Raw genomic sequence first — 13970 nt, 5'->3', positions numbered from 1 at the left:
CCCCCCAAAAAAAAAAAAAAAAAAAAAAAAAGAGGAATGAAAGATCAAGGGAACCACGCGTCACTCTCGTTATCTCGCTATTGAGACTTTAACGCATGGTAAAGAGATGAATCCTCGCGTTCCCGAGCGTTCAACATGGCCTCTCTTAAATCGTGTCTAGAGCACGTTAGATTTCACCGATAAATAGTCGGAACTAAAAGTCTAAGTTAAAATCATTCTTTCTTTCAAGTTGTTGTTTCTTTGAATTAACTCAAAAACTAATGAGATAAAAAATGCATCAAAAAAGAAAAAGAAAAGAAAAAGAAAAATCGTAGAAGCATATTTTTCTACAATTCTTATTTCGTAATAACGATATTAAAAAAAAAAAGAATAATAATAATATTGAAGATAACACTTCTTGCTTTTTTAATAGAAAGATAATATCTTTTGCGTATTTTTCTTAACAAAAATAGGGGGAAAAATACGGCAATGGGAATTGGAAACATAAACATTCCCCTCAATCGGTTAATCGTTCAAGCATCAAACGTGCCGCACAAATGGGATCACTCTGATCACGATGTAAGAGGGACCAGTGGATATCGATTTGAAAGAAATAAGAAGAAGAATATTTATATAAATATGTAAAGGTAAATAGATAGAGAGAGAAAGAAGAATCTCTGCAAGAAACGTGGTCGTATTAAAAGAAGAACGGGGGCGAGCAATGTGATAGTGGACATTACCTTCTTCGAGCCCATCGTCTCCGTCGCTCATGAGCTCGTCGTCCGAGCAGATGCTCAACACGTTCACCAACATCTCTGTGACTGTGAAATTGAGAGACAAAGCGCGGAATAATTAATAGCGACAGTTCAATTGATTAAATTATATACGATAATTATATACTAAAATATATTAAAAAATTTGAGAAGTTTCTTTGAAAATGATCATTTTTTACAAGGCGAATGAAACTACGTATAATAATTAAACGACATATTAATTAAATATTATATGTTATATGGATTATTTAATTTTTTAATACGAATACCAGAAAATTAATCTTAATTATGAAGAATTAGTCGTGTAATTAATATTCTTAATAATTGATATATCATATTAGATTATTATTTAATTTTATTAAATATATGCATTAAATATTCTCACTGTGGAGGATTAGCTATAATGGGGCATAATAAGCATTGCTCAAGTATAATTGGCATTTGGTATGGATAATTATTTAATTTTCTGATATACATCATTCATTTACCTTTTTCACCTACAAATGGCAAAGACCACGTGAAAACGTCCATGAAATTGGGCAACCAATAGGGATGCGGTGAACAATTGAACTGCCTGATGTTCATCACGTTGTTCTCGTATTTCAGTACAGCTGCCTGCAATTGTAAACAAGAAAAATTTATTTTTAAATGTTATACAAAATAAATTCTCCACGAAATACTCTACGGTCAACCGTACAATTTTCTTTTTTTTTTTTATAGAATTTTCAAGTAGTCGACGTCTCACCTTGTTGTTGTAAACGTCGAGGTAGTTGGGCGCGCTGAAGATGGTGATTAGCGACGGGAAACCCGTCGTCTGAGATTTGCGGTACATGCGATAGCCCGCATCCTGAGCCTCGTGCGCCCTTATGATGCTGAGCAGGTTGTTGTTTTGCAGAAAATCACAGCACGCCGCATAACTGCGACAACAAACAAACAAATTAATTCACTTTGTATCTCGAAAAATATGTGAAAATTGTTCTCCTGTCTTGCGAAATACAAAATTTCTTTTTACATTCATACATACACACACACAAAGCGATAGAATTCAGAATTCAATTCGCGCAATCGTTGTAGAACACATCGAATCTACCAAAGATTCGACTCAATAGAAATCTTTTCTCTCGTATTGTTTCCTCAAATCGTATTGTTTTCTGAAATCAAATTTTCCTTTTACATACAATATTTTCCTTCACAGCGACAGAATTCAAAAAACAAAAATGGGAAATGTCTATAGAATATGTTAAATTTATCAAAAATTCAACTCGATAGAAATGTTTCCTGCTGTTTGCCAAATTCTCCAGGTACAAAACTCCTCTTTAAGATCGGCTATAGAATTTCGAAGAAAATCGCGAAAAATATGAATTGTATTGAATATAAAATGTAAGATTTATTCTCTATTTATCTTTCATGGTCCTCCTTCCCCTCCGAGATAGCCTTCCAGTTACATTTCTCTTTGGTTTATCCTTACGATCTACTTTTCCAACAATCAAGTTTATCATCTCTCGTACTTAACATTTAGACTTAAAATCTACAACTTAAACTTAACATAAGAATGTACGTACCTCTTATAAGTCTTATTCTCTATGCGTTTGCTACTTATATTCTCGCAGCGCTTAAATTTCGATAATGTACAAATCCAAACAGATGATAAAAGATAAAATATGAAATTTTAAAAATATAAAATATAAAACTACAAAAAGTGATATGATATAACATGATATTTATATGTTGCAAAATCTGTCAAAAATTCTTCCTCCTCATTGTTCGCAATGAAAATTTCTTTTCGTAAACAAAAGGCGATAAAATTTCGGAAAACATCGCGATATGATCCTGTTTTATTTATCGATTGCTTGGAATAGTTTATAGAACGACCAAAGGTACTCATGATAATAGATCTTCAAATTATCCGAATTTCATGCATCGAAACTAAATTTGTATTAACATCGAATTAAGTGAACCGCTGATGATTGAATCCACTTAACTGAACACGAATTCCTATTATTTGATCGAGAAGCCATAGGTTATTGGGAGAATCAGTGATTTTCTATTATATGAACTGCAGACATATGAATTCTTTCTCCGATCACGTAAATGGAATTCTATTTAGGTTGATTTCAAGTGAGAGTGGTAGAAAAAGGTTCTACATATTTATGAAGGTGGTGAAAGTAACAGGGGAAAGAAAAGGAGAAAATAAAATTCTCCCTCTAAAGTTTTTTTTAGTTTGGTCGATGCACAGGCTGGTCGACGTGTAAAAGCTGTAAATTATGAAGATTTGCATATTTCACATTTTTGTTACTATAGAGTCATAATTATCATAATTACTATTTTAATCTTTTCCAGTTCTACTGGTTCCATTCCTTCTACCATTTAATACATAAAATGGATTCCTTTGTATCAAAGCTTAATTTGATAGAGATACACTCAACAAGATGTTTGAACATTTACAAAACTTCTACGTCCATATTCTACATATTATGTAGAACATTCAGAAATTTCATTAGCACTGTAATTAGCAAAATAGGTTGATGAAATTTAAAACCTGACCCTAAACCTAATCAATCTGAAAAATATATATAGATATTACAAAATATTTATTGCAATACTTATTAAAGAATCAGGAAGTACATATTACAGCCAGCTGAAGCATGTAACAAGTGTTAGGTATAACCCTATAGAATATTGAAATTTATTAATATAATGAATTATCGACTGTTTAAATACTTTTCTTATCTTTGCTATACCAAATATCTCATAATTTTTAGACATTACAAAATATTTATTGCAATACTTATTAAAGAATCAGGAAGTACATATTACAGCCAGCTGAAGCATGTAACAAGTGTTAGGTATAACCCTATAGAATATTGAAATTTATTAATATAATGAATTATCGACTGTTTAAATACTTTTGTTACCTTTGCTATGCCAAATATCTTATAATTTCTTCGTATACGAGTATTTCCAATCTCGTTCCAAATTTTACAAATATTTTTTATCTACATCTAGATCATGTTCGTACGTAGATCGTACGAAGCATGTTCACATATTCACGTATTCATCTTTTTATTTACATATACGAATATTTTCAAATTTGTTCGAAACTTTCCCAATACAATCATGATGGCCAAGTCTCGTAATAGTGCGAATGAAATTTCAGAAGGTTTCCTGCAACACGCGCAATTTCTAAGCCCCCGTGTACGCTCTAGTAAATATTTAACCTATTGAACATAAATTAACTACGATAAGATGTTGAATATGGCTGGCCAGGGCAAAGGGGCTTTCCAGAGGCACGCGATAATTGCAAAAAATGCAAATTACACCGAGCGTTAAAAGAGAGAATAATATTCGAGGCAAGAATAATAGTAAATTTCCATTAACGACACGGTTAAAGAGGAAGTTCGGTAGGACGAAGAAGGGTGATGAAAAATTGCTCGCAACTCTTGCGATATAAAATAGGCAAGCACGCTTCGTTGCGATGATAATATTCGCGGGATTCTTTACTGAGTACAACACGAACAGTACGATGGTAATCCCGTAATGGCCGTGGCGCTATAAAGAAATCGTTCGAGATGGCTGGTGCACCTCCGCGTCGTCGTAGGATCTCGAAAGGCAGACTCGTAAAAAGCTCGCGTGTGAACCGTCTATCCTACTTCTTCTCCCCGTTCTATTTCACCCTTGTAAACGCAGTGACCTTCATTCGTTCGTACGGGTCACGTGAAACGCGTGACAACCTTTTCGATTACCTTGCCTCGCTAATTAGTCGGTTTATGGCCGAGTTTCTCTGAAGATTACCGAATTATGTTAAACAGTATGTACAGAACTTAAATTTCTGCTTCAAGGTCATTGCATTATCGGCTATAGAATTTGCTCAAAAGTTGGAAAAAGTTACGCGATCGTTAAAAGATTGTTTAACTTACTGAAGAGTCCATACTAGCAAATCTTGGACGAAACACTCACTTTCTCTCTTCTCTCATTGTGTCTAAGGTATAGGTCTGTTAGGCGAGCCTTACTAAAAGATTGTTTAATTCGATGTTTCATATGTAACAAAGAGAATATAAATTACAAATATATAATATGAAGAATTTGATGAAAAAAGGTATCAGGTGAAATTTACGAAATTTATCAAAATGTCAAGTATCAAATCAGTCAAAGTATCAAATTTGGTTTACCATTTACCAAATTTGTCAATACTTACTCCAATAGTAAACATTTATTACAGACTCGAGGTTGCTAAAAGTTGGACATTTTCAAAATCTTCAAAATCTAAATTTTAAACGTGAACATTCCTATTCATTTTTATTAATTTAAACTCTTCGTATCGTTCGTAGATGCAAAATTGTAGGAAACCATAGCTATTTTGGCTGAGTAGAAAGCTGGTAGAATTGAGACTACACAAAGTCTGTGGCGACTTTACAAAAACGTCGCGAACCAGTTGAAATATAATTTATATCGATCGAAATTCGACGAAATCGAGTACAGAGAGAATTACACGGGTGCAACAGCCTCGTATCCAATAGGAAAGCACGACAGCTTTTCGACGAGCGCGAACTATCTGTCGACTGTCAGATTCGATGGAATTGTGTCATGGGCAAAATATTGCGCGTTTTATCGCCAGTCTATGACACGATGATTTATCGTGGCACACCGTTTACACCGAAAACGCATTTAATTTTAGCGGAAATTCTAGAGTCAGCTTTTACGATCGCTTCCATTGCCAAAACTATTGTTGGTCCGTTGTAAAACCTCGAACGAGAGTTTCTTGCGTTTCGCATTAGAGCGACGAGAATGCAGAAGCTGACCTAACAATGTGGAAATCCTACTTTTTATTTTCTTATGATTCTATATTTATCCTAATATATATTTCTCTATTCATTTTTATACATACTCTTATATTTATTATGTTCATTATCCGAACCTACTTAAAAAAAGGAAAAGAAAAGACGAAGATTAGATTAGCGTTGGGTGTTTTCCCTTTCGATTTTCTACACAATTCATTCAAAATATCCCATTTTCAAGAATCGAGTCTCGAAAGAAGAAGAACCGGAGACGAACAGAAATTTGCCAGAGAAAATGAAAATATTGCTTAACACTAGGAGAGGTCTGCCCTTCGAAATTTTCTAAAAATCCATCAACAATTTCCTGTTTTCAAAAATTCAATCGCGAAAGAAGAACCGAGAAAGAGCGAAGACATTGTCTGAGGGTAGAAGTGTTCCCTTTCAAATTTTTATAAAATTTATCCAAAATTTCCTATTTCAACGTCATCAAAAGACTTCTCTGTTGAACCAGAAACGAATAAAAAATCGTCGGAAGAAATGAAAAAAAAAACCATCCAACACCAGCAGACCATTTCTCAAAATTTCTCAGAAATGTCCTAGACCTCAAAAACGGACTGTAAACGATTCGAAACATTGGAATTATTTAAACGAAACTCAAAGTAGATTAGTACGACAGCATCGCGCCATCGACGGATCCACGTACGTGAAATTGGTTCGAAGGTTGGCCGGAAGTACGGTGCAAGGGAGGCTTAAAACGTTCTCGACAATTTTACTGGGGTTTGCTGCAAGCCGCACGCGAGGCAGCACGCGAAATTTCACGATAACTCCTTCTCTCTTCTTCTCGCCGTCTTTGTCCGACTTTTTCCCTCTCGCACACTCGCCCCTCTCGCGGCGGAGTAATTTTATCCGGCGATCGAGCACGATAACAGAGGCACGGGCCAAGAGCGTTTATAAATTATAATGCGGCCGATAAATCGTCAGCATCTGACGGGGGTCATCTCGCGAATCGATCGTCCACGCTCGCGCGAGCGATCCGGGGCGGAAAGAGAGAAACGGATCGCGGACGAATCAATTAGTTAATAAGCTTGATCGAGCGCGTTAACACATTGTTGACCGGTCACGGGTGAATTCGTGTCTCTCGTGCATAAAGTTGAGTTGTTCGATTTTATATAAAATAGCACGCGTTAGTTTTTTGCGTAAAATAGCCGGTCAACGATGTGTTAATATGTTTTATTCTGGCGCGTTGTACGGATAATTCCTGGTATTTATATTGTTGTTGTCGTCGCCAGTTTGTTTTTCTTTTTAAGTAAATTTATCATTATGAATATGGATGACGATTCGAGGATCGATGTACACGGAATTAAACGGGATTAAAATTCGAAATTATTCAATTTTCGTTGCTATAGCTGTGCGTAATCTCTCTATCAGTGTACTGGGACATTGTATATTTTTGTTTCAAATGTAAATGGGATTACAGAGAAAATCATTGAGTGTAAGTTGATAAAGTAATTTTATTAAAGTAACTGCTATATTATCCGCACTGAACATTTCATAAATATTAATAATGATATTATTGAACAGAAATGTTGTACACTCTCTTCTCCAATTTTTATATCAGAGTCATCGAGTGAAAATTTAGAAGTCTCATTTATTTTTAGTTAGCGAACTTGTCAATGACCATACAATGGTAATTATTCGTACTATTTACCTTCAATTGCTTATTTTATATCTTCATCGCAAGCAGTATTTTCGTTTTTTAAGATAATCCAAAAAATGATAAACAGCAAAGAGTATTTCAATTTGTTAGAAGTAGTAAAAATAAAAGTCTACTTTACTCGCAGTTCTAACGTTTCAATTCAGCTATTTTTCAAGTAGAAATTATGCAAGATCGAAGATCATAGTTGAAGTTGGAAATAAATTTCGTGAATGGCGAGATTAGGAAAGAAAAAGGAATTGTTAAAAATCTTTGGCAATTATATGTGGAAACGAATGTCACGAAGCAGTGGCTTTTAGCACGATAACTATCCCACAGGGCCATCAGCTTCCGGCGAATGTGCAATTTGTATGAAACGACGCGCTCGTAGTTTTAATGGCGAACAACGATTCAGTGCTCTCATAAATCCGCTCGTATCGCCCATAATTAATGACGCATCGCGGTACCTGAAATAATGAGCTATGTAGAATCCATCATAAAACCCTGTGTGACTTGAATTTCGATATTAAACCAAAATAGGCCCTTCGTTAACAGAAAAATGTTATACCTTTGATAATTTAATTACGAATATTATTTTCACGAATTAATATGAGATTTATAGGAATATGAATATGAAATCATATGGTTATTTTTCATCATCATACCTAATTGGAATTGATATTTCACAAGTGAAACTAATGAATTTCACATTTGATAAATATTCGATTTTAACATTTGCGTAATTAGCGTAATTAGTATCTGAACGTTCAAAGAGCGAATGACTTATTTCTATAAAGATATTTGTTTGAGAGAAGTGGCGCGAATAACTATAAATGTGTAAATTCTTTACTTTTATAATTTATGCAGTTAATCAGTGTGACTTTTCAGTGGTTTAATTGGTCACTGCGGTCGTTGTGAACGGTGCTTAAAGGTAGTTTGCGGCCTTGCCTTTACCTTGGCTCGAACGTTTCTCGCGGCCCTTGGCCACGTCAGTTATAGGAGCGCGAAAAAGGTCAGTCGACTGACGTCTAGCGCTTAATTTGTTTACACGAACACACCGGTCGTGTTCAACGTAGACGCCAGCGATGCTGGCTGTCGTAACAGCATTCGGAACGCTGTTAACCATGTCCGGATTCGGAGAAATCTTCTGCAAAATAATTTTCTTAAATTAACTTCCTAAAAAGGAAGAAAAAAGGGAGAAATTCCATAAAGATCTTCAAACGTCAATTAATTTTAATCCAAAATCATACATAGTGTCTCGGAACATCCAAAGTCTCGATACACCTAAAAATTCACGAAAATGTCACTTAACAAGTAAACCATTCAGCAACCATGTTAAAATCATTGAAAGAACTAGACAAAAGCGACGATGTTACGAACACTACTTTCTTAAATTTATTTAAAAATCTATTATCACGTACGTATGTCTTCCGAAGATAAATGTACATATGAAGGTATCTACGATAAGTGTCAAAAGCGAGTATGCACCTTAAAGACCCGAAATTCATGCAGCAACTCTTACACATATGTTGCATAAATTGCAAATTGATTGAAAAGATATAAAATATGTGGGAATTGTTATTTTTGAATCTCACTGTATGCAATAAAACTATGAAATTCATAAGAAATAAAATCAGCCAGTTTGATTCTTGAGAGAGAGGGAGAGAGAGACAAAGAGAGAGATAGAGAGAGAGAGAGAGAGAGAGTCAAATTTGTCCAGCCAGATCGTATTGTATAATTTAGTATGTGCGTCGGGTAGCCGATATTTTCGAACGAACGAGCAATATTATTTTCGAATGTACGTCGATAGATGGTGGTTTGTCCCGAAATTCGCGTCAATTATGTACTTTATCGAGGACGCCAATGTAGAACAGCGGATGGCTTTCAGTAGAACGAGTCGACGCATGGTCAGACAACCGGCTGGGATTTCGCGACTAAAGCAACTTTGTGTGCCGCGAACGAATTTAAACGAAACACAATTGCCCTTCATTAGCCAGGCTAATTGCCGGCGGAGACCGAACGTGCCCTAGTTAAATCGTAGTTCGTAAACAACGCTAATCAGTCGTCGTGTAATTATTGGAGCTTCGATGGAAAGGCACGCGTTTAGCCAGGCCGACTGGAAAATTCGTCATCGTGCTACTTGTGATTTTACCATCTACCACGAGATAAATAGTTTTTGAGTAAATATTCGCATTGAAGATTGCGTCGTTCAACGATTGTTTAAGTGAATAATGCTTATATGAAAATCATAATTTACGTACTAGATATTGGGTAATTAACACTAACCTTACCAGACACGGTCAAATGATTGGTTTGGAAATTTAAATTTAAAATTATACCTTCATAGTTGTTTATTTTGTTCGTCTAACTTTATGTAAATTATTATATTAACCAAAATTGAGAAATTAGTGTGAACGAAGGAATATAGTAAGTAAATAACTTTCGTGTTAAATATAGGATAAAACTAGTGAGCGATTTATTACAATATCTTGTTACTTGAACAATGAATTGAACCACGCAGTTAATACTAGTATCTTGGTCATTCATATTCATATTTGTAGCCAAGGTATTTTGGAAGCAAACACATTACAAAGTTGGATAGGCATAGTTACAAAACAAATTATATGTCAAGGGTGTAATAGTTTGGTAAACACGTAGCTTTCAACATCATGGCGAAAATTCAATGAGAGGAGGTTACATCAGGAATTTCATTTAAGTCGAAATTCGAAGAGACACGTTTGATTGAAACGTCACGTCGCGTCCTGTTGTCTGCTCAAGCGTACATGCAGATATTCAGAATGGAAAAATTTAATAAAAATGTTATATTCTATTGTACATTCTACTTTCATGAACCGATCATTTGCAATATCTGCGAGTGTTATACTTTTGAAATTCCAAGTCGTCGTCCTATCTAACAGGAAAAGTAAAAATTAAAAGAATGAAACTTTTTAAATCGAATATTGCGGAAAAGTTAAATGTATTTTTTCGAAAGTTTTCAGAAACTTTCTACAAACTTTTAATTAAATCGCAAACAATGATTCGCAGCAATACGATAATATACGAGATTCGGAAGCGGAAATAAACGAGTAGGAAATCACAAGCAGCACTCGCGAAAAATTGTTCGACTCGGATACATCGATTTTTCATGAAATATAAAGGTACAATGTGTGGTCGTCAATTACGTTATTTCTATCGTCCATTACTATTTCGATGCCCGCGTCTACTTATAAAACGCTGATCTACTTTAAAGTAGAAAAAAAACGTCGTTCATCTTCTTTATTAAAATGCTAATATTTAAACGCCAACAGCCAGTGGAATTTCTCGCTCGTTCTTGTCCATTCATTTATCAACGGGACACAAAAGAATTTAAAAAGATATAAAATGTGATCCAAAAGTTTCCTTTGTCCCTGTCAGAATTATATCGCCGATTTTCTTAGTAGATTTTCCGCATGTTGTGGCAGAAAGAATTCCTGATACTTCTAAAAACTTCCATCGAGCTCGGTCAAAGGAACCGCCACTCAAATTTTATTTGATCGCTTTAACAATCAGTAAAAAAAAAAAAAAAAAAATTGATACAGTGTTGACGTTTACGGCAATTTATATCTCTATGAACCTAATTAGTACGTAATTTAAATATTACACGTAATTAGAGCGGAAATATTTATATAATTTGACATTTTTTCACATTGCAAATATTCTATATTTCCTTAGTATTTTTAAATATCATAGTGGAAATTTCTTTATTTGTTTAATATGTTTTTGCACCTTTAAATGGATAAAAAGTTTAGTTATAATTAATAAAATAAAAGTTTAGTTATAATTAATAAAATACTATATTTCAGACCTCCTATATTTTTCATACACTGCGTGTTCTATGCATTTTCTTAGCTTTAAACGTTCCATAAATTCATAAATATCAACGGCTTGGTTACTAATTTCTTTGAAAAATATAGAAAATAAAGCAAGGTAAAATAAAAATGAAAATGTCGTCAGCCGACGAGGGCGTTGACACGGAATTTGCTGTAAAGCCGACTCGTTTGGTGTTCCACGATCGCTTTCGAGTTCGCGACGAACAAACGGCTGGCTAATTATTCGCTGAATAGGATCAAGGGACGAGGGAAAGTGGAAGAGAAACGTGAAAGGCTGTGAGAGATTTTCCCAGGGACAGAAAAGCGACGGGAATGTTCTATAAGGGATGAAAAGAGCTAGGTTGTTTTTAACGTCGCCTAGCAAAGTCATAGTCTGACGTTTTATGGTTTTGAGAGATTAATGAAATAAAGTCGCGTAGCCAAAAAGCAAATTAAAAATTCGTTATTAAAAAATTCACGAAAAAGATACACCTAACAATGAATTGTACGATATGACCCAAGTTGTGAAAAATATATAAAATCATCTCTCAGTGGATCATTCTTTCCCCGCTATTCTACGTAGAAAAGTAGATATTAATAGAAAAATATATACTCGTTATTTCTTTTTATACTTATTAATGTGTTGGTATTTGTTAATATAAAAATATATACTCATACTAATATACATGTACATTTCTACTCAAACAAGTAGAGTAAAAGAGCGATGAGAATAATATGGTGCTGGAAAAATATTTAGTTGAAATCGTTCATTATCCATTTGTTTTGTAAGATTTTTCATTAATTACAACGAAAGGAAAATAGATCATTTTATATGTTACTATATGCGTAAGGGTGAGATTATTTGTAAAGAAAATTATGTAATTACATAATCTATAGTACTACATCATTACAATAACGTGAAAAAGTATCGTTCTAGAAAAATCGTAAACTTTCGTTCATCGTCAATTTTACCTTAAAATTTCTTTCTAGCTCTAACTAGAAAGCAATGTATTATTTTGCATATTGCTATATTGTGTATTATATTTTAATATAATAATTAATCTACGTGTAAAGTAGCCGTGTATTTACCTGTAAAAGTATGAACAACCCCTAACGCTGTTGTGAGAGAAATGTTCGGCGTTCTTCTCGTTGCCGAAATCCTCCAATGGATCCGACCAGAGCAGATCGCACATCGGCCCATACGCCGGCGGCTCTTTGAACCTGTCCAACTGAAACAGCAAAATCAACATCGATCGAATTAGTCGAAGGAACAGGTTTCTCTGATGCAGTCATCGTGTAAACGCGTCACGTGTCTAATTATCTAAACGCTCGAATGTAGCGAGGACTCGTTGCTCCAAGCTTCTAATTAACGCGGCTGTGTGTTTTGACATCGACATGTGTACCTCTACCATAATCATTTCTGATTAACTCCGGAAAATCATCGGATCCAATATCCCATTTCCCAACAGCTTTATCATATAACTAACTTAGAATCATGTAGCAAGGCGAAGATGTAAAAATAATTCGAGATTTGTTTGCCAGAAATATCGAGTTATAATATGCAACAGTTGCTTGTCAATAATATTCTTCTTATACGTGGCCTAATAGAAATAAATGTACGAAATAAGACGAGAATAAGAAACGTTCGAATAAAATGATATCACGTTTTCAATTCAATGTGAATGTATAAATATGTTTTAGTTGTATGAATAATTTTGTTAGTTGGAGGAAAACTCCGAGAAAGAAACGTGTAATGCAACAGTTCTCTTGCATCGATCCATGAAATGCATAAAATTTACTCCACGGTATATCGATCGATATTATTTCATGTTATCTCGCGATATCCTCTTCCACCCCTAAACGTGTTATACGTGTTAAACGTCCAAACATTCAAGTTCTCCTAGAAAATTCGATTTTTCTAATTAAGCAATAGTAATAATTTTATTAATTATTTAGTTTATTTATCCACCAATGGCGACAATATTAATTTTCCTGATTAAACGACAGATATTGAGAATTTCTCACGAACGCGCCAACATCCGTAGTCAACTCGAATAAACACAGTAACCATTTCTCTCTGGAAATCGATATGAAAACTACTGAATCGAGTTCCGATGACAAGGAACTCGACTATGAGGTTCGCGTGTCACTTAATTGCGCGTTATTTAATTTACTCGCGATCGAGGATTCGTTTAAAATACCCTGTGAAAGAGAAAAATGAAGAAGAGGAGGAGGAGGAGGAAGGAGAGTGGTTTACGCTCTCTCGATGGAGAAACTAGGTAGACGAGCCACTTATTTACTCGAAGGAGACACACACACACACCTATAAAAACACACACAGACGGACAGCTAGGAGGAGAGCAGATTCGCTTCTGGAGTGGTGTTTCCGCGTCATAAAGCATTCACGAACTCTGGCCTAGATTTATTCCGGGCTTGTGTCGAACCGCTCGTTGGAATCAAAGAAAAATCAGAGAAATTCCAACCCGGTAACTTTTACTCTGCCTCTCGTTCGAACGGTTACCGAAAAAACCACGCAAAGACACATCTCACAGGAAGGGAAGAAAATTTTTTAAATATTTCAACGATATCAGTACGATATCGGACAGCTAACGCCCTATTTTTCCCATGTTTCGCTCTTCAACTTTCTATTATATTCGTGTTTCACTCTCTTGTGTGTTCTATCGAGCGTAAATATAACGAAAAGAGAAAAGGAAGAGATAGTTTGGAAAATATTGAGATTCAAATATTTGGAAATTAATGGAAAAAAGTTAATTTTAATGCAAGAGTTGATGGTTGCTTGACTAACTGGATGTTTACGAGACGAAACAAATTTAACAACAATTAGCGTTGCAAAGTTTCCATCGCGAAATAAGAACAAGAAGAGTAGGTAGAAATTGATGCA

At 34.7% G+C, this 13970-nt stretch overlaps 1 protein-coding gene across 8 annotated transcripts in view; it reads right to left on the bottom strand.

Moving 5' to 3' along the window:
- LOC100747656 overlaps nucleotides 1-13970 on the bottom strand; it is a 148544-nt gene that overhangs the window by 33119 nt on the left and 101455 nt on the right. For all 8 annotated transcript variants that reach the window (XM_033322748.1, XM_033322750.1, XM_012389800.3 and 5 more), the window contains exons 6-9: nucleotides 12158-12297; nucleotides 1498-1669; nucleotides 1241-1367; nucleotides 720-800 (exon numbers count right to left, since the gene is read on the bottom strand). In XM_033322748.1, the coding sequence (XP_033178639.1) occupies nucleotides 720-800; nucleotides 1241-1367; nucleotides 1498-1669; nucleotides 12158-12297 (520 nt within the window). The remainder of the gene's footprint in view (nucleotides 1-719; nucleotides 801-1240; nucleotides 1368-1497; nucleotides 1670-12157; nucleotides 12298-13970) is intronic.

This window comes from Bombus impatiens, unplaced genomic scaffold (assembly GCF_000188095.3).
Source record: "Bombus impatiens unplaced genomic scaffold, BIMP_2.2 scf_0665, whole genome shotgun sequence".
Lineage (NCBI taxonomy): Eukaryota > Metazoa > Arthropoda > Insecta > Hymenoptera > Apidae > Bombus > Bombus impatiens.
The sequence above is the reverse complement of the archived record's forward strand: the minus strand, read 5'-3'. Positions and strand labels throughout refer to the sequence as shown.